The sequence below is a fragment of the Columba livia genome, chromosome 1 (assembly GCF_036013475.1).
Source record: "Columba livia isolate bColLiv1 breed racing homer chromosome 1, bColLiv1.pat.W.v2, whole genome shotgun sequence".
Taxonomy (NCBI): Eukaryota; Metazoa; Chordata; class Aves; order Columbiformes; family Columbidae; genus Columba; species Columba livia.
In genome coordinates this window covers 80,393,259-80,415,559 of record NC_088602.1, presented here as the reverse complement: position 1 = coordinate 80,415,559, position 22,301 = coordinate 80,393,259, and the positions used below count along the sequence as shown (strand labels likewise).

Below are 22,301 nucleotides of genomic sequence, written 5' to 3'. Positions count from 1 at the left end.
AGTGCTGTTAAGTAGAACTCACTCTAAAGAGGAAATGACCAGTAGAACAGAAGAAATTTTCAAGTCCAATGAACCCATTATCAGCAAGACCTTTTCATTTTGCTTTATTCCAAGTAGTTTAATTTATTTAATTGCAGCAGTATTAGGGCATGCATGTGTGAAATTGCTGCATGAAGCAATGACAATTAAAAATAGAAAAACAAAGATAAAAACAACCCCCACAGGATAGATGCATGGCCAAAGGCAAGCATGAGACTGGAAGTTTCATTTGCATGGTCTCTGAGAGGCTAGAGAGGAAAAGAACAACCATCAGCTTTCAGTGCAGCACTACAGGTACACAGCAAGCTGTGACAAGGGACCCAGGCAAGACTGGCCTTGGCATAAGAGGGTGTAACACACTTGAAATTGCTAACTGAGGCACATGGGAATCCTTGGGTGGCTGTTCATGAGATGCCACCTGTGGCCTGATTCGAATTGGCAGCGCTCTGGACAAGATCCAGGATTCTGCTGGTCTCTTGCCTGGACACAGCACAACAGAAAATATAACTGTCACCTGTTTGCTTACCTAGGTCTACTATATTTGTGACTAAAACATTGTGCTGTATTATTGCTGACACTTGATAAGTGCAGTAGCTCTCTCTTTCAAAGAGCTTTTTTCTTTTTCCCCCTTAATGTAAATCTAGTGGATCTGAGAATGCCATGGTAAATGTTCTGTACCACTGAAATCTCTCTCCACCTTGGTGTAGGTTTTAAATTATTGCTTATTCTGAAACTCATTTGCAGAACAAATGCTTTCCTTCTGATATACAACCCCCTCCACATTAGCAGTTCTTGAATACTTTTCTGCCTGGACACCAGGTTCTCAGCTATGCAGCATTCAAAACACTGCATTAAAGGGCACTTCCATCTAACTAACCCTCAATAAACAGTGCAATTAGCTCCCAATCAAGCAAAATCCTTAAGCATATGCTTAATGTTAAAACATGTGATAGAACAATTGAAGTCAATTTCTCATGTACTTGTGGTTAAGCATATACTTAAGTGATTTGCTGGATCAAGGCCATAATGATTATGGACTTTTTCAGCAGTGTCCAATGTGCTTGCTCTTAAGTTTCTAGTTGGTCGGTCTCCATGCTCCTCTTCCATTACTCCTACAGTAACCTATCTAACCGGTCTCATATTGTTTTGTTTCCCCCCTCTAGGCTGGACAGGTTAACTTTGTGAAAAGGAAACTGAGAAATCATCCTTCCCACTTAAGACAATGAATACTGACTCTGAACAGCATTTGATGAACAGCATGATATGTGTCCAGCCAAAAAATATCAAAGCATTAAACAAGTGTATGTCACAACTACCGCAAAAATCACTTGTATTTGCAACTTTCAATATTTACTCCAATACCTGCCATAAGGTTCTAGTGCGAAAAAAAGGCAATTTCCTTGGTATTTTTTTCAGCTTTTCAAGCTCTATTACTGTGACCTTGCACAAGAACAACATTAAAATCTGTATTTTCCTAAACACATGATGAAAGTTCCCAATCAACTTTCATTTCTCCCAAAAGGGAGTAAGACCTTTCCTGTCAGCTGCAAGAGGCTTCACTACAGACTCCTGCTATGTTATCCTCTCCCAGATCGGCACCCATGGTTTGCAGGGCATAGAAAGGGTAACAGCTGCAAAATGCAGCAGTGATTGACTGCACAGACTGGGTATGCACCTGTGTTCTGGCTCAGAAGTCAGCTGCCTTCACTAGGCCAGGTCTAGCTGCTGCCTGGGAGTTGAGCCGGTCCCATAGGCAGGCCAGGCTCAGGCCAGGCTGTGTTTGGCAGCGTGGCACTGTGGTGGGAATGCAGTACCCCTTCGATTGAGTGCAGACTGCAGACACGCCTAGAGGCTTTGATGGTGTCGAGGGAAAACAGCTGGCTTTGATTTGGCACGGCCTGCCTACCTGACTGATCTATTTATGGTAGCTCAAGCTGAATAACTTTGTGGCTTTATTTACCAGCGAAGAAAGGCTTCTCCTCAGCTGGCAGCATGCCATTCAGTAACTAGCTCTGCTCCTCTCCTCCGAGATTCATGGGCTTTGTCTGGATAGAAAAGTTGTAAAAGGACAACTGCTGCTTAGGGAACATCCAGAAAGCAACTGACCTTCACCATATCCCCAGCCTGGTGCACTTGACAAGTTCTTTTTCAGTCCGTGAGGAGATTGCTTCTGTTTGTTTTGCAGGGGAAATGTTACTGTGGTATTTGCTTGCTCTTCCTTTAAATAGGTATAAAGCACTCTAAAACGCTAGATCCATTTTGTAAATTCTAACAACTTCCTCCCTGCTATTTCTGGGTTTTTCCCTATGAATCAGAAATTTTCATGGCATTTCAGAGTACAGTCAAAGATACAAATGCTTAGTTCTCATGTGGCACAGGGTAAAAGTTGTTACATTGCTATTTCGGGTGACTAGCATTGTTTTTAATCAGGAATTTAGAACTTCAACATGTTTAAAAATCCTAAAACACTTGTATCTTTTGCTAGCCTGAAAAGAGAGAACTCTGAGCAGTATAAAAGTTGTCAGTAGCTGGATGTTAACTACTGAGCTGAATATATATAAAATTCCAGAGAATATTATTTTACATGCTTTTAGCCAAGATTTAATATATTAGCAAGCATTATGGGTTAAAAAGCACCTAGTAATGTTTAAGGCCTTCACACTGTAGATACAGTTTTGCTATCTCTTCTTCCATTTTACTGCTTTGAAAACAGGACTGAAATACAGTTGAACACAGTGAATATTTATGTAATCAAGAAATAAAGTAGTATTATTCCTTCATTTTACAGACCATGGGTGCTCCCTTCAAACATTTACCATGTCTGCTTTGCTATATCGAACTGGTAGGCCCTAGTTAATTCATCAAGGTGGGCTTGAAGCATTGGCTGCATCTCCTCCCGTGGAGAAGGCGTGAGGGTTGCAGTTGACTGTTGCCCAAAGGAGATCGCAGGTGACGAAGCTACTCCTCGGACAGGAGGTGTGGGAACACGATCATCATCCTCTTCAAGCTCATCCTCCATGCCCTGATGTAGGTAGGTCTGAACTGGCAAAGGTGGACACCAACCATCACTGTCATATCTAAAATAAAAAGCAAATAAACTTAGTATATATCAAATCTCACCTTTGCCATGTAGTAGAGGGTGTACAAGATTTCTGCTACAGTTTGAGCCCTCAGATGCAGTATGAACTTTGACATTTATTGAAAATAGGGTTATAATTGCTTAAGTTCTCCTTACTGAGTCTGTTTAATGTTTCCCACAACAGCTAAGCAACTTGAGTAAGATGTGCAACGAAAAAGTTATGGATCCATTATCACATTTGTTAATGGTGATTAGATAATGTTATGCCACAATTAACAACAAAAATGAACTAACTCACTTCCTGGATCATTAACCTAGGAGAATGCATTGAAGATTGACCTAGACATGGAAATAGCAGCATTCTCAAAAGGCAGAGTGAGTTTTATGTAGTTGCGCTTGCACATTTCCTAACTTCCATCCTCCCCTTTATTTGTCTACGGATTTACTATTTGTTTTTATTTTGTAGCTCAAATAAAAAGCTACACTTCCCACATCAGTTCTGGTCTTTCCAAACTGCATACAGGTAAGTACTGTCACGTGTAATACACTCACATCGCAGCAGCACTGACCCTAAGCATACGCTATGTCGCAGCACCAGCTGATAGGATACGTTAGCACACATGTTGACAGCTCTGCCAGCATCCCACCTCCTGACCAATCTTTACTGAGACTTACCTAGACAGTGCTAAATTTTTGAATACTTTCAACACACCTGCCTAAAGTAAATTATTGTCAGCTACCAATATTCTTCAATACCAAATTCTTCTCTCTTCATGCATAAGAGATGTTCTGATGGTTTTTTGTGGTTCAGTTTTCAGTCATATACCAAAGGTGTAAGAAGTGATGATACATCATTCCCTAATCTGAACACAACTTCAGTTGTTCACATTTCTGCTGACAATCACACCACTCAAATCTCAACATTGTCTACTCTTCCCATCATCAAAACTTCCAGTCAGTCTGCAGTCCCTTGAGCATCTGCACACATTTCTTCTGAACTCAAAGTGTATTCCAAAATACCTCAGGACAGACAGCTCTTTTTGAAAGGCAAGCAGACAACCAAAAGCTCTAACAGCTCCTTCATTGCCAAACTTTCTCACACTCTGAAGGCCATTCCCCAAGCAACATCTAAGTCACTTCATCTTCTTCCCACCTTCAAGCACTTGTGACAAGGCACAGCTCTTTTTTTCTGCAATGCAGGCAGGCAACACATTGTGTTATACAGATAAATTCTCAGAACAGTTTAAAAGTACTCCTTTAAGGCTTCTGATATGGAAGGAAGGAATTACCAATGTCCCAGAGAAAAATGAAAGAGTGAAGCTGGACTACCAAAAGGCTGGGAACACTGAGACAGAGAAGTTTCAAAACTTGCATTATGAACAGAATATTTACTTTAAGCAAAACCTGAATATTTCTAAAATTAACTAATTTTTCCTTTTTCAAAAGTCTGTTGTCTGTATTTAAAAGCACAGATTCAAGATAGCTAGAACAATCTGACTTAATCATCCAAAGACATACCTTATAATTAAAGTAATTATCACTTTCAATCTATATCTAGATATAACTGTATATAGATACATAAACATAGATATGTGTACAGGGGTGCAAATAAATGCTGCATCTTAACACCTGACATTTAGGAGCTTTACAGTGATTCATCATTACTATTTTCATAACACAGAGATTCAATAAAACATGATATGATATATACTCAGTTCCTTAAGAGACAATTAAGATACGACAAGTCCCAATTTTTCTTTCCTTGCACTACTGACTTATGACATTGCCACCTAAAGTTGAAGGGACCATCCTAACTCATGCTGCTAAAAATGTACAGTGCAGCAGCTCTGTCACTTCCTTTTACTCTCTCAACCTCCTGCTTTTGTATAATGGTTTCTTCTTTAAAAGGGACAGGGCAGAAAGATACTCCCTAGTGACTTTTCAGTAGTGCATAAACGAGCTTTGGATGTGCTCTCCTTTTGACCCTGCTTGCTTCAAATCCCCAAATGTTCAGCTTGATAGTAAAAAGATGTCTTAGTAAAAATAATTCTCAGTAGAAGGATTTCTTAGTAAAAAGATTCTGCACAAGTACCATACTTTTACCTAGATTTTTTTTTAATGGAAAGAAGCTTACACCTGAAGTTCAGGACATTGACATTCAAGACTTCAGGTACAAGAACCTTTGTCTTCACAGTGTAAGATGTCCAAAAAGCCACCAGTTCCCACCTGCATTTAAAAATAAAACCAAAACAACAAAAAACTGCAAGAAAAGGCTGTCAAACCTAACAGAGTACATAGTAATAACTATTCCTCACATAGATTATGCAGTTATTGAAACTTCTGGAACCAATGTAGTGAATATAGGTCACATCCATGTTCTTTTTGTTTTCCTGAGTAAATACAACTTGATGAAATGCAACCTTTTTCAACTACTTCTTATTAAAATCTAAGCATCTCAACTTCACTAGGGACCTGATTGTAATTTCATGATAATTAACTCCCTAATAAGTTCTGGTAAACAAACACAACTCTCTATGTTTCTAATAATCTTTATTCCATTCTCAGCACTTTTATTCTATTTTAATCTTTTGCTAGTAAAAAATCTTGGTTCATTACATTGATAATTTTTTTGCTTTAAAATAAAAAAAAGAGGTGACAGATAAGGGGCACATTCTGTAACAATTCTGTTTCATTACACATATTGTTGCAACAAAGCAAGCTTCCCTCTCTAGCCATTGCCAAAAAGGACTTTTTGATGCAAAACATATTATCTTCTTTACTAAAGAAACAAATAACCAATGATAACAATATCAAGACTGCCTTTACTGGGGTTAGCTCAAGATCATGCATATTATCAGTGAAAAAATATAAGTAGATGATAGTGAACAAGTAATAAGCATTTCCTTACTGTCAAGTTTATTAGATAAAACCAAGCAAAAGAACCTTCTCTGAAATAGGTGGGAAAAGGAACATGCTTGATTGAGAGCTACTACAGGAAAAGAGAAGCTTCAAAGACTCTGTGGTATATACAAGAGAAAATAAAGGGAGACAAAAAGGAACAAGGAGAGAGTTTGTAGGAGACCACAAAAAAAGTGGAAATTTTCACAGGAAAGACTTTGCTAGGAAAACAACAGCATAAACAGACTTTCTGCACGGGTTAAATAGGAATTTAAGACACCCCAAAAGCAATATATAAAATGGCTGCTTGGATTAAGATGTTCACATTTTGGTATGTGTCTTGCAGTTCATGGAAAAATGGAGGCAAATGCAAACCTCAGTTCTGAGGAGGAGAAGATGATAGAGAGAACTAAGAGTCTCTTTTTTTTTCTTTTCTTTTTTGCCTATGTTTAAGTTAGGTGACTTTTTTTTCCTTGCTGCTATTATGTGTTTTCTTTTACAATTCATAAGAAAATAGGCCACTATTGTTAACTTCTGCTAAGCAAAATAAGATGTCGAAACTGTTTAGTTTATTTGGGATACTCATACCAATGAAATTCACACTTGAATTCAAGAGTTATAGGAAGATATGCAAAGAAAAATAAGTTCCTGTTTAGATGCCAACTTCCTTATTTTATTGCTCTAAACATCCACCTTTCATACCACATTGGGAGAACTTTATGAAATAAAGTCTTGAGTTTTTCTGAGTGGAAGTTCATTTTTTCAATTGTAACTCCCAATATAATCATATCTGCATGTAATTACTTCTAAAATTAAAACACATTGAACTTGTTATACACAGTATACATCAAAGCAAACCAAGAAAAACAAAAATGTGTTTTAAAAAAATTGCTTCACTTTTTTTTTTTTTTTTTAAACCCAATATGTCAATATTAAAGGAAACACAAGGAATGCAGTCTATGATTCATTCCATTTCAGCATGTTGAAAACCGAAATAATATCAACCCCTGAATACAGAACAGCCATTAGCATTGGATATATCCTCAGGAAATATGGGCATTGCAGATCCATTCAACAAAGTTGGCTGCAAATTACTGTAGCTCAAGACTTATAGTCTAAGTCTAATCTTCAACTGTTTTGTGTGTTTGGTAAATCACGTTAGAAGGCCTTGTTACAAACACTATTACTTAGATACTACAAAATCAGAGAAGAGTAATTCACAAGATACTTAGAGGAAAAACTAAGCCTGAATTGTTTGGAACCTGGAAGGCTGGTCATTACCTTATCCTTAAATGACCAGTTGCTGGTCTTGCTAACCAACACGGTTCCTTCCAGCTAAATAACGGATACTTTATGCAACTGAGGAGTCAAGCCCTGTGTCATGAATGATTTCTCTAGAAGTGATTTCCATGTACCTTTTACGCTATTTCTTGTCCTGAAAGAAAATCCAAGTTGTTTGCCTCTTATTGTGTAATTATTTTAGTGAAATAGCTGCACGTTTTTTAAGGATATAAATTGATAAAGACAATTCTTATATGGCAAAACCATCTTAAATTTATTTTAGCTTTTTATAAGAGAATACAGAACATAATGATTATACGCAGTTTTTACCTTGAGATTTAAACAACATGTACAATCGATAAGGTTATTCATTTTCCCTTACATTTGCTGTGATATTCTAACTCTAATACAGTCCAAATGGCTCTTCATTTTAAAAGGAAGTCCCCTGACTTACATAGTTACTATTCATTTCAAAGAGTTGAAGGACTTGGTATAAACGAAAATATTAATATTTAATTATGTGAGTTTTCATTATAAAAGTAGTAATGATCAATTCATGCTTATAAAAGAGATAACATTTGAAATATTTTTATTCAGTAAAGCTATTACAATGATTTTTAAAACATATGTTTCATCCTTAGGAAATATTGATTAAACCATGTATTTACACAGCCAGAAATTTGTCCCTGAAAGAACAATGATCCTCAAAGACTACAAGAGACCTGACCACAATAAACTATTTTTCTGTATAGACTGATTTTCCTCCAGAGTTTGATCACCTGGTATTTCATATAATTTGATTTTATAAAAAGCATTCCATTACTGTTCCCTGTGCAGGAAATGTCTCTTTCCTTTTATTTAGTCCCTTTTGTGTGATTTTGTGTCCTTGAGAAAAAGTTTAAGCTATCTAAAAAGACATGTAATGTTCCAGAAACTCCAGAGTTGTTTGAATAATAATTTAAGAAAAAGACCTATAAATGGCATGCCTTCCTCAACTGTGAAATTTCTTCTAAAAGCCGATGAGAAGATTATTATCCACTGGTTGATCTTCTAAAATTAATCCAATTTAGTGTGGAATTTTTTGTTCTGTTTGCCCTAATATTTTTAAACATCAAAGCAACGAAAAAATACCAGGAGCCAGCTTATGTCATCCTTACTCACTCTGAGCCCCATCGTCTGCAAGCAATCTCAACAGAATTCAATTAAGCTACCTGTGAAGCAAGATACTTCTCAGCATGAGTAAGCAGAGAAGACCTACATGACGATGAAGCAAGGTCACTTTTATTTCCATCTTTAGTGACTATCAAGAGAAGTTATTCAAATACTCCTTTTCTATAGCCTTAAGTAAGTCTATACGATAAGGCACTTTCTTTTATTTTTTTAAACAAACCTTAATAATGTTGTAACTTAGCAAACCACAGCTTTTTTCTTCAAAAGAAAAAGAAGAAATTACCCTGCTTCTTGCTGATCCACCCCATAGTGTTCCAGCTCTGTGCCTGGAAGCGGCTGCACAGGAGGGGGTGGGAGGGGAACACTGGCCCAGTTCGAACCATTATTTTTCTGGGGCTTGGCAGTATTTTTGTTTTTCTTCTTTTTTCCTCCTTTGCCACCTGCAAACCCAAAAAGAAAAAGAAAATGTTAGAGATATAATGTGGTTTAAAAAGCTAGCTATTTAAATTTCTTTGAAAGAATTCTGACTCCAGATGGCATGCCCCCCAAAAGAAGATGTATTTATATCCCAGCAGAATCAGCATCAACGTGCTAATGCTGTTACAAGGTTATAAATAATAATAGAATGCAATGGAAAAAAAATTCCGAATAACTGCTGAAAAATCATTTCTTTTTAAAACTCCATACATTTGCAATATGGTAGCGCATAACCAAGGATAGACATGTTTTGCTACATCAGAAGTATATTTACTCATTTATTCATGTCTGCTTTATGACTTCTTGAATACACTGTTAGAAAAAATGTAATAGACCATGGCAAATTATTTCAAATATCAGAATCCAATGTGCTTATAACACTGTTTTGCATAATCTCTTTCTGTGGAAAACACAGAGGTTAAGGACACAATCTAAAAAAAATTGTCATTAGGCTCAATATCTTTCAGGCAGAATGACAAGTGAAAGTTGTCAAAACAACAAGGAACAGGGTTTTGCTGATAGGAACTTATTAAGTTCAATTTTTTAAAACATCAGGAAATCATCTGCAATGTTTTAGGACTGTCTGTTTCACAGGTTTCAAATATCTTGTGCCACTACGGAGGAGAGGTTCTATCTCTGATGTACAGCTCAAATGGAGGAGGCTGTTAGAAATGAGGTAAGCAAGGCATTTTGCTTAAGCCCTCTTCTCTTTTCTTATCCTTGTACTCAGGTGTCTCCACTTGTATTTGTGGGAATGTGATCTTACAGAAAAAGCTCTCTTCCCACTTGTTTCACTTCTTTTATTTTGCCTTGACTCCTTTTTCTTGTCAGGAACTCATTAAGAGCATAAGGCACAAAATTTTAAATCCTTTAACTGCCTGGAGACACATCTATTTTTTGCCATTTTTTGGCTTCCAAACTCTCTGGATTGTTGGGTGGAAGAATGTTTTGTCATATGCTTTTTCAGTGGGGTACCCAGATGGCAGTCACTCATCCCTTGCCTGTTGCAGCAAACACAGTCTGATCTATTTTACCCACTGACGTCTCTTGCTGATTTACAAGAATCAGCCTCAAAAAAGCATGTAAAACATTCTCAAAAGTAATGAATCAAAAAAGCCACACCTGACTTGCAAGGCAGGGCAGCTGGGTGTGCACTGGCAGGCATCACCCACCTTGCCACGGCTCTTAGCTGTAGGCTTAGAGACATTCAGAAGGAGGCGCAGTTCTAGCAATAGAGACATATCTCTAGCTGGACCAAAGCAGAAATTAATAGAAAGGGAAGAAACAAAGCGATTCTCTGATTCAGAAGTAGCCAAGACTTCTCTTTTCATCTCTCTGCTGTGGCTGCCAGAGACAGGCAACGAGTTGGGCAATAGTTCTAATCAGTGTGGCTGGCAGCATGGTGTAAACAAGACTTTGCTTTTCACTACTCAATTCCAGACCAGAGCTCTTCCTTCCTTGTCTTGGAGTATTTACAGTAAGTCCAGCCAAGATTCTGTCATTCACTATGTGCAAACTGAGCTGATATTCCATCTATTAGGATGCAAGACAGGCTCTTCCCTCCATTTACAGCCTGGCAGAGAGGGAGGCTTTCTTGAAAAGGGAAATAATGTTTTGAGCAACTGAAAAGAAACCCCAGTGATGGTGGCAGTGGAAGAACAAACACACAGGCCTTCTGGAGGGAAAATGAAGATTTCAAAGCACAAGTATAGCAGGAAGCAGAGCTAGAAAGAGGGTCACAGAACAGTACAGAGGAAGTAGTTCAATTTAAATTTGTGGGACACAGAGGAATTTTTGAGAAGTCAGCAGGAATAGGAGCCAACAAGAGCTAAGGCAGGAGGTGCTGCTTTGGGAGTAAAGCACATGCATAAGAGTGTGTGTTCTGTGTGTGCGTGTGTTGCAGTGGGATTTAAACTAGGAGAAATGCAGAGAAGAACTTCAGCTTAGTGATTAGTTGAGGTGGAGAGGGAGATTTTGGAAGTGTAGCATTTTGATAATCTTAGGAGACTAGCAAAATGAATGTGTGGGGTGCTCGTATGGAGTAAATTGGATTTTGGAGGGTTTGAAGAGGAAGGTTAAAGACAATGGAGCTATTAGAAAGAGTGGAACAGAGAGCTGAGGAACTGTTTGAATAAAGAAAGAAAAGAAATGAACTCCAAAGTCATTACTGGTAGGCAAAGCAGCCTACACGGTACAGTTGGGCAGGAGATTTCTCTTCTGTCCCCATGGGCAGAGTTACTCCACTGTCAGACTAGTGGAACAGACACCTAATATATAATGCCTGATGAGTGTTCAAAAACTGTTGCACAGAAGCCTTGTTTCCCCATAGCAATGATGCCTGATGTTTCAAAGTCTCCTCACACTGAAATTCAGTTATATTGTTTAAATCTCTAGATTAATCAAGTCCTGGAAAAACAATTTGCCAGTCAGGCTGATGAACAGAGCACTGACAAATGCTGGGAGCTGTGCAACGTACAGCCACAAAATTTCCCTGCCTCATAAAGCAGTTGAGTTTTTAGCTATTCTCCATTCCACAGTGGAATAGGATTTCTCATGATATTCATTTGAGAGAGACAGAAACTTAGTCAGAATAATAAGTAGTACTTAAAGTACTAACCAAGGAAGTGAGAGAACAAGTCCCTGCTTACCCTGATGGGGACTAGATAATCGAAGCAGGTCTCTGACTCCAGTGATGCTCTAATTATCAGACTATTTGAAGGTCTCCCCCAGTTTTTCATGTATTACAGACATAATTAGTCTGTACTAAAGACATAATTAGTGGGCAAGGGAGAGCAAAACACTGACTCTTCAGTCCAATAATCTGACACTAATTCGAGCACTGGGGTGTCCAGGTGGGAGCTGCTTTGATCACAATAGGAGTGCCCCGGCTGTAGAAAGACTGGCTAACCTTAAGTTTCTGTGTCATCAGAAATTTTACTTCAAACTGAGAAACACTACACAAAATAGGTTTCACTTGAAATATTTGTTCTAAGTCCAGCTTTTGATCAACTGGTATTTTCCAACGAAACTTTGTATTTTCTGAGAAAGTTCTTAGGCAGCTGTAGCTGTCAACACATCTAAAGTGTGATACTGTCCTCTAATAACCAGCACATATATACCTCAACATATCAATTTCTGCATTTTCATGCAGTCAGAGGAGCAAGCCAGTTTCCTGAGCTACTTGCCAATACATCTCACATAAAAGGAACAAGAATCTTTCTTGAAGTAAACTTACTTCACAGATACCTCTCTGTAAATGCCATAAACCTATTTATCTCAGCCAAATCAGTCGATACTCGCCATGGAAACACAAGACTTGCAAACACATTTGTCTACTTGAGCTATGGGCCAACAATTACAGGGTCTAACTTCAAGATTCCACTTGAATAGTCATCTAAATGACATAAAGAAGCCATTTCTAGGGTAGTCCTGTTACTGTCACAATTGCTCTAACTTATAGTGTAAATTCAGAAGGCTACGGAAATAGTATGAATTTGAAGTCCCTTCAGCTCTCATATTTTGGTTAAGTGAAATAACAGAATTCATTTTAATTGCTGGCTTTTCGTTTTTTTGTCTTGAAAAATAAATATCACAGTATCACAGTATGTTTGGGGTTGGAAGGGACCTCAAAAGATCATCTAGTCCAATCCCCCTGCTGGAGCAGGAACGCCTAGGTAAGGTCGCACAGGAACATGTCCAGGCGGGTTTTGAATGTCTCCAGAGAAGGAGACTCCACAACCTCCCTGGGCAGCCTGTTCCAGTGCTCTGTCATCCTCATTGAGAAGAAGCTTTTTCTCAAATTTAAGTGGAACCTCTTGTGTTCCAGCTTGATCCCATTACCCCTTGTCCTATCATTGTTTGCCACCGAGAAGAGCCTGGCTCCGTCCTCGTGGCACTCACCCTTTATATATTTATAAGCATTAATAAGGTCCCCCCTTAGTCTCCTCTTCTCCAAACTAAAGAGACCCAGCTCCCTCAGCCTTTCTTCATAAGAGAAGTGATATACATAACATCAGCAATAACTAAGCAAAATTAATCAAGAAAAAGGTGTGTTTAAATATAATACGAAACCACACATACTACAGTCATTTTCATCCAACAAAAATGCATCATGTTTTCAATATAGCATGCAGCACACAAATAAAATTTATGTTCTGTTTGTATGCAGACTTGGTACAATCATTTTGCAGGGTCCTACATTTATTTCTGAGCTGCTTCACTGAAAAACAGCATGTAGAAACCACTCGTGGGAGGGAGGAATCTGTTAACAACTCAATAAAAATATTAATCTCCTCATGAAGTTCAGTGTGGGGAGACTTAAAAACTGAAGACTGATGCAGAAAGAGAGTTGCTCTATGAACTGTGCTGTCACGGAAAGGACGTGACAAGGCAAGCTTTGCAATTGTGCTGATGAACACTGGGCACAACAGTTGGGAGGATTCTCCAATTATGTCCAAAGAGGTTTCACCAAAGACATTTTTGGTTTTGTTGATTCTTTGTTCATTTGTTTGTTTAGTAGAGGCCAATGTGACGCTGTTAGTTGATGTTCCAGTGGGCAGGCACCCTTGCATCTATCTGCAAAGCTCATCTGGGAGGTTTTCTGCCTCCTTGGTGAGCTGCTCACCAACACCCCTCCGTCCCTCACCCACCCACGGCAGTGGAACCAACCTGAGAGGCTGCCACTCCTTTCGGAGCTGTTGTGGGAGCTGGTGGTGCTGAAATCCTGTGACTGGTTGTGTGGCAATCTATTAGCCAATCCCTCAGCCACGCGGTAGTCAGGGATGTAAAGCAAGGCTAAGGGTTAAAGGGCAAAGGTCACAGTGGCATCGTGGGATTAGTTGACAGCACAAGCACATGCAACACATGCAGTTAGCAAGTCAACGGCAGATGGGGTGGAGCAGCAAGTTTTAATTTGATTTTTTTAAAATGTGTACCTATCCTAGCCTAATAGAAGGCAGATGGCTTGGTGATTAACAGAGGACAAAGAGGACTAAAAGCACAGAACGATATATTTTGTGATTGTGCGAGGTTCAGCACACATGCAAGTTATGTAAGCATTAGTTATGGTAAATATGAACAGTGTTTCACACACTAAAAATATTCTTCTAATTCATGCATAGATGATACACTATAAATCCAAGGGCTCTGGAAAATGAGAGCTGTAATTACCGTTGTTGCCTTTGCCTTGCTCTGGGAGAGAGTAACCGAATCCCATCAGGTCATTTTTTTGCTGAATTGAGCTCTTCCACTGAGGATCAGGTAAGTCGACGGCTAACTCATGGATGCTGTTGGAATGCAGTATCTGGGTGGTGGCATATGGCGTGGCTTGCGTTATTTGGCTGGAACTGTTGTAACTGGTTTTTGTGGTGAAGTCGATGCTGCTGTAAATGGCTCCATCAGAAAGCATGGTAGCGGTTTTATCTCCTTGCCCTGGCACTGGTGGCAGCACATCTGTGGTGAACATAGGGGAATGAAACAAATCATCGATGCACAGGAAGCCTGAAAGTATCAAGGTTTAAGATGAAAAATAAATGTGTCATTTTGCACGTTTGCATTTCAGCTAAGACAGGTCCATGAGCCAACGAAGGGAAGATGATGTACAACCATCGCCAAGCTATCAGCATCTGTGACAGGCCTAACACTTGTCCTTCACGTCTCGCTGCCTAAAACCATCTTTTTTTTTTTTCCATACCTTCAACTGTGAAAGTGAAGTTTGGAGTATTTCTCTACTGAAGAATGTTTTCAATTGTTCACTCTATGTCAGAACCAATGAAACTGTCTGGGCTTCAGGGAAATGATGAAAGGAGTGAATCTACAAATCACAGGGGAAACTTTCCCAGCAAATACATAGCAAAACTCTTAAATGGATGCCAAAGCTCTCAAAGTAATTTTTAAGGGCATCACTTCGACTTCCTTGAAGTTTTATGCATCAGCTTATCTGATTTTCTTTTTGACATTAGCTAGTACATTTCTCCTTTTGAATAAAAGCAAAACCTGACAAAAGCAAGTTGTTCCTGATACGTGAAAGAAAATCTGTTATTCTGAAGGGATTTAAGTGATCAATCTCTTAAAATGGCAAAGCAGTGTTGATAATGGAGAACAACTCATTCAAATACTCCAACACATTTAACTGAAAAACAGTACAGCATATTTAACTAAATATCTGTTGACTTTTCTACAGTTTTTGAATCCTATCAAACACTGCAATTTGTACCTTTGATCAGTTTGATTGACAACCTCTCTCCTTACCAAACATTGTAGTGACCTTTGCTGGTGGACTACTAGATATAGAAGCTGAGACTACCGAAGTGTGAAAAATCTAATGATGATTGGCATGATGTCCCAGGAAGCACCACAGCTCAGCAGATAACCCTCTTCCTGCTCTCTCAGAGGTTTATATATGAAATGGTACTGTTTTTTTACAATTTATTTAGACTCTGAAGAGTCGAATCCATTCTGGAATTTACTTTTTAGAAAAATGCACCGTTCATATGCCATTTGCTTTATATGGTTGGATGGCAGACATGGACTCCAGCTGTTAGAATGTACTTGTGCATACTCCTATAGTGAGGATGTTCAGATCCCATTCTAGGTATCACAGATATTTTTATATGCCTTAAGCCCTTGAGAGAAAAGATGATTCTTGCAGCTCGACAAGGGTTTAAGCTCAGTTTCAGACTCAGATATGGCGCTTTGTGCAAACTCAGGGAATACAGTTGTTCTCTCACTGACTCAAGGGTTTTCCAGCAATGAGCTATGATATTATTGCCTCCTCCCACTGTTGTGGTTTCTTTGTTTGTTTGGTTTGCCTTTTTTTTCCTTGGGATGAACATTTAGACCACTGAACTATTTTCTACTACATTCATGTGTGCAACAGTGAACATTTTAACATGGACCCTAAAAACATCTGCAGTCTCAGGAAAACAACATAATATTAACAATAAATACAGCAATAACAAGCACTCTGCAAAAACAGAGATTAAATTTCAGTCTATCAGTATGATCTGGTTTTGCAGACAACAACAGGGAAATGGGCACAATCAAGTATTTAAAATGCTGTAATTGGATTAACTTATATCTGCAGATAAATTTTAAGTGCAAAAAAATTATAATTAATGCAAACTACCGGTCCTATTTCAAAGTCAGGTTGTTACTATCTATCTGCACATATTCCAGTGTGCTTTTTAGGGGCAGTATGGAATCATAAAAGCATCTGTGTGCAAATACAGTATGAGATGCAAGAGACAAGCGCAGTCCTGTCTTTCTTGCTTTTCATCCACAATACAAAGATTTTTCTTTCCCACAATTGGTTTAATCAATGTATAATGGAACAAATTTTAGTAAATACATTCTGGTTTTGATTAATAAAATGAAGCAAGTCCAGCTCAACCTGTCTATGTTGGATTTGCAGACTCACAGAAGTAAAAACAAGTAAAATGTTCATCTCTCACATACTCAGACATACATCTATATTTTAGAGCAACTTTTCTGGCAACTGAAGAGGTGCTATCTCTATACCGTCACTTTAAAATTGGGAAGCATACATTTGCACACACTTGAAAAGAAAGTTGCATAGCTGCTCACCAGCCAAGAATTTTCAGTCATTCTTATTAGCAAGCTGAGGTTCTTCAGACACTCCAGGAATTTTTAGTACAACCACAGATTACTTTTTTGACCTCAATGACATGTATACACTAAGCACTCAAAGAGCTATTAAAGTGCCATTTTACAAAGAGCCATAATCACCTAGTAAAAATCAAGTGCGATTTTCCCGCCAAATTGTCATAGCAAAAATGGCACACTATACATTTCAGAGCAAAGACGAGCACACATTCCCCACCGGATGCTTTCCCCAAAACTCTCCAAAATCCAACGTGTTTTGTAGCTCTTGAGATGATTCAAATAGTGCTGAAGTACTTCCTGAGGGAAGCTCTTTCTTGCTGCCTTGGGATATGCAGTACCATTTTGTGGCCTTACGTGACTCCAAACCTAACTTGTGCTTCCCACACACAGCATTGTTCTCAAATATCTATCTATGACTTAACAAGGAATTCACTCTTCAAGGCAATGTCTCAACTGCCTGTCTTGGCTTCTGAGTTTCCAGAGTGATTAATTGCCACCTTACTGTTTTCAAAATTCTTACAGACCTTTTGAATTTTCATAGATCTTTTAACCAACAAAAGAGGCCCAAGTGTTGTCCATACAGTTAATTCATGTTAAAAGACATCTGACTTCTAATCCATCTTTAATACAGAAGCATCCAAACTCAACTGCTGTAACAGACAGAGATAAGAGTTCCCAAAATAGCCAGAATAAAAGTGTGAGCTTAACTGTAAAGATCATGGGTGGAATTAAGCTGCTGAAATTCCAAATATAACTATTGCATCTCTTGGACAAATTTGGACCTATGCCTCATCCACATTGAAGCCAAAAGCTTTAAAACACGCTTCCAATTTCAGTCGTATAGAGCCAAATGCTAAAAGAAAACGGTAATTTTTCTGTATTATGTGAGCTTATGAAAAGATGGAAAAGTACTGAGAGCTTCCATTTTCAAAGAATTCACAACAAAGAAGCTGGTATATATTGAGTTGCCTCCTAAATGTTACCAAAAGTTTTGCTCACTTTGTAATATTTTTGTAAGACAAGAGCTTTACAACATTTTTACATGGAAAATAAATCTAGAATGTTTATTTGTAATTTGAAGTCACAGTACTCAAATCACAGGCAAGAAGTTTTGCATGTGAATGTATAACTGACATGAGGCACGGTTTTCAGAAACAGGTTCTAATATAGTTCAAAACTGAATTATTTTACCATTTATTAGTTTGCTGGTTTTACAGATTTTTGGTATTTTAGTGTATTTTTGATATTTATGTCTTTAAAAAATGTATATACTCATTTATGTTAGGAAGTCTTGTTCTGAACACCACTTTGCAGAACTAGCTGTGTTATAACATCACAGAAAACAAGGAAGTAACAGAGACAAGTGAATATTACTATGATTTTTAAAAATCCCAGTCATACATCTTGAAATTCACATGAGTACAATGTTCGAAAGAAAATAACGCCTCTAAATATTCATCATCATAATTATAAATAATTATTTATCTCTCCATAGGGCCTCCCTCAATTCAAAATGGAAATAAAACCCTAAAAAATCTAAATATTTCCCTTTATGTATTAATTCCTCCAATAAGGAGACAAGTTTCTGAAGACCTTTGAGGCCTTCTTCATGGATTGTGGTTGAGACTGAGAACAGTCCCTCAGCAAGAAGGGGAAGGGTAAGGTGACAGCAACAACATTCTTGTGTTCTTCTGCTGAAGTAGCATCCTTCCTGTGTTCCCAGAGTTGTTCTCTGCTCTAATGGACATCCTCTGTCTCTGGCTACAATGCCCTGCACAGCACATTGCTCATCTCCACACAAAAGGGAATGAGTTTGAGTAACAAATACATTTTTCTTGAGGTGATAAACAGACCCTGTCTCACCATCGTGGGCTAAATTACAAACTAGGTCCACATTTTCATAGAATCCTATAATCATAGAATACTTTGGGTTGGTAGGGACCCTGAAAGTTCACCTAGTCCAGCCCCCCTGCAATGATCAGGGACATCTGCAACTACATCAGGTTGCTCAGAGCCCCATCCAGCCTGGCCTGGAATGTCTCCAGGGATGGGGCATCTACCACCTCTCTGGGCAACCTGTGCCAGTGTTTTACTACCTTCACCGTAAAAAATTTCTTTCTCAAGTCTAGCCCGATTCCCCCCTCCTTTAGGTTAAAACCATTACCTTACAAACATTACAAAACCATGTTCTGTTTCAACAGGCCCCACTAAAAAGTCTGTTCCCATCTTACTTATTGGCCTTTTTTAAGTACCAAAAAGGCTGCAATAAGGTCTCCCTGAAGCCTTCTCTTCTCCAGGCTGAACACCCCAGCTCTCTCAACCTTTCCTTATAGAAGAGGTGCTCCAGCCCTCTGATACATTTTAAAGTAGAAAATAACGAAGCAAAATGAACATTTTAAAGTCAATGTTTAATCAAATTGTCACTCAAATATAGAAAGAACTATAATGATAAAAATATTACACAGCTTTTATCACAGATGTTAACTAACCCACATAGTTAGAGCCTATTGTATACTATATGGTAACTTAATAAAATGAAACCTACCTCCACGACCAAAATTGCCAAGATCATTGGGTCCACTAGTGCTGTTGTTTACTGGCAGACTTGTGGCAGGCCAAGAGTCTGCAAGCCAAGGATAACTGGGGTCACTTGCATTCAGAAGACCTGGTCGACTGAAGCAGAATAAGAAAAAAAGATATACATACAAATATATATATATATTTACAAAATCAGAATATCTGTGAGACAACTAGTGATCAAGAGACCGTATCACTGTTCTCCTAACGGCATAGGTAACAAACAGTTTAGGAGACTTTAATTTATTTAAAATTAAAATTGTGTAGCCTTTGATGATTTAAAGACCTTGAGCAGTTAATTAAGGTTACATACAAATCAACTTTGTCAGTAGAAGTGGGACTAGGCATCCATCGTTATTCTGCCAGAATCCAAATGAACTCTGTTGTCTGTGTGAAACAGAGGTTAGGCAGCACCATCACGGGATCCTACACCAGGGTTGCATGATAAATTACCACCTCAAGGGAGCCATCACTCAAACTGATTGCTCCATATCAGCCATTTCCAGGACTTTGGGCTACTATTTCTTCCTTCCCTTGCATCCCAAATGCACGCCTGTCATCTACAGCCTGGTAACTCTTTCTTTGAGCATTCTGGGCTGGTTTAGAGGCAAACAGGTTTGAGTAGGATTAATAGAAAATCCACAGCTATCTTTATCTGCCACTACTGCACGGCTTTTATATCCCTGTAACACCCAGCTTTGAGAGTGGTATTAAACAGTGGGTATGTTGAAAGAGAAGGTACACTCAGGCCATAAGGCACCATCTCTCCCTCAACAGCCAAAAATTTAGCAAGGTAGGTGAATTGCTTGTGTTTGCATTTAAGAGGAAAAACAAATCATTTCCTGCAGACAACTCCCCCTCCCCCAAATGAAAACAAAAAAAACATCCACAGTTCTGCAGCTTTTCTAGGTTATTAATGCACTCATGAAGTTGGAGCAACATCTCTGATCATCACATGTTATAGACCCCCGCCTGGTACAATCCCTAAGAGAAACATCGGTTTCTATGGAAACGGCAATAAGAAGACTCAGCCGCTTTCTTGCCACATCTACTCACTCTCATTAGGCCTAATCTCTTTTTGCTAAAATATTGATTAAATGGGAGATTGGAAGTTATTACCAGGGCCTAATTACAATCTCCATATTGGCAAAGGGAAAATAGATGAGGATATATGGGCCCGTTATCAGCTTTTATCAATTTCAATTGAGTAGCCAAAGTTGTGGAATCCAGTCCTATCAATCTACAGCCTATTCATCATCCATGAATCATTTATTTCGTGATCGATTAAGTGTAATTGTTCACTCACAGCAATTTAAGGGGAGCCAATAAGGAGTCTTAAACAACAGCAACTTCATTTGCTAATGTCTAATTAATGCAATAAACATCCCGGTAACAAATGAACACATTCCTTGTGATATTTACTACTCATTTCTTCCAGGGCATCTGGGAGATATGAAACATCTGGGCTTGATTCCCCCAAAGTGCACAACAGATAGGTCATTAAACCTTGTGGTAAGCTACTTAACTCCTCCTAGCATTGTCAGTCTTCCCAATGATCAGTTATTACCCAGTTATTACCCTATAGCATTTTTCAGATTCACAATTTTAAAAAATAAATATGATGGAAAGACCTTTGAACAAAGAAACATACCTTCCATTGCTCATTAGTCCTCCATCTCCTCTTTGGAAAGTGACTGTGTTTCAGTTGGAAAAACAACACGAACAAACATACACACACAGGTACACACAGGTAAGACAGGGAAAAATCAATTAGTAATAATTAAAACTAACCATTCAAACTGCCTAATGTCTGAGATTGGAGGCCTCTTGGCATCATCACTTAATAAAGTACAAAAATGATACAAAAAGGATCAAACACATTAGGGTAAGATTTTGTTTGGGATTTCACTGCGCATTATTGATAAACATCAATTTGCTCTGTAGCGTGCAAGGCAAACCAGCTGCTTGGGCAAGAGGCCGAAATTTACTACAGGTCCCTTCATATGACTTTGTATCTCAAGACTGTGCCATGTGATTAAATTGTTTTCTTGGCATGCTTTCGCCTCAGTACATAATGACATTGCACCAGTGAGTTAATAACATCATGTCTTACTGCAGTAATATAATGTCACCACACAAATATGCCATTTCGCAGGACAAATACAAAGAAGTGGCAGCTCTATTAGAGCTGAAGGGGTAAAAAAAACCCAACATACAGCTGCACTGTTTCCATTAGAAACTGTACAGTATAAGAACCAGCACCCACACATAAATACATACACACAAGTAACTGGGAAGAAGAAAGTTTCTGGTCTTGCTATGAGGGATGCCAAGGACATATTCAGAGGGAGACAACTGTTTTTATGGCTCCATTCATGGGTGTTTGACAAGAAACAGACTATCCCTTATCTACCTTATTAACAGGATTACATTTCAAGGCAATATATGTAAACCCACATTACTGGTGAGATGCTAATTGACAACGTTTGATGGTCCTTTTTGAAGCACTGGCAAGTATTTTGAATCAAGGCCAACAGACTACTCTGGTTCTCAGTGGCAATATCCCATTATTTATTGTCAAGCATAGATAAGGCAGACTATTCAATTATATCAATGTTGCAGACACCTGCATCCTTACAGGCCCCTGACAAGATGAAAGTTCAGAGAGGAATAGAAGAGTCTGTGGCCAGTTTAATTTTAAATGGGTCCTGCTTTGGAAATACTATTTACCTTAATAACACAGACATTCCCATCATTAAATTACTTGCAAGAAAAAAATACTTGCAAGATTTTCCAAATATTAGTCCAAACTACACTAACTCAAGATTAGGCTTTCTGTTATACATGATTCTAACCAGACAAAGTTACTACGCCCAACAGAATTGCTATGATCATTAAAAAAATAGCAATTACATAAATACACTTGGAAAATACTTCTGATACTTCATAGAATGCTTGTCACTTTATTAACTTCTAGGATAATTTCACAGGCTACATTCAGCAAAAGGGACAAAACTGGCCCCTCTGGAAGAGTCCTTGGGTAGGGTGATTGATTACCCTTCACTGCAGAACAGACTAATATCAATATCAGAAAATCACTGCAGTCATATGTCACATCAAAATGGTTAATAGCTGAATTTTGAAAGGATGTAATCAA

At 38.4% G+C, this 22,301-nt stretch overlaps 1 protein-coding gene across 19 annotated transcripts in view; it reads right to left on the bottom strand.

The window, feature by feature from the left end:
- Positions 1-22,301, bottom strand: part of ROBO2 (roundabout guidance receptor 2) — a 1,092,721-nt gene that overhangs the window by 33,784 nt on the left and 1,036,636 nt on the right. For 12 of the 19 annotated variants that reach the window (XM_021299764.2, XM_021299765.2, XM_065064248.1 and 9 more), the window contains 6 exons: positions 20,796-20,838; positions 19,113-19,240; positions 14,114-14,395; positions 13,613-13,738; positions 8,751-8,907; positions 2,856-3,116 (listed from right to left, as the gene is read on the bottom strand). In XM_021299764.2, coding sequence (XP_021155439.2) covers positions 2,856-3,116; positions 8,751-8,907; positions 13,613-13,738; positions 14,114-14,395; positions 19,113-19,240; positions 20,796-20,838 — 997 coding nt within the window. The remainder of the gene's footprint in view (positions 1-2,855; positions 3,117-8,750; positions 8,908-13,612; positions 13,739-14,113; positions 14,396-19,112; positions 19,241-20,795; positions 20,839-22,301) is intronic. The other 7 variants (XM_065064255.1, XM_065064283.1, XM_065064347.1 and 4 more) reach the window with 1 other exon arrangement.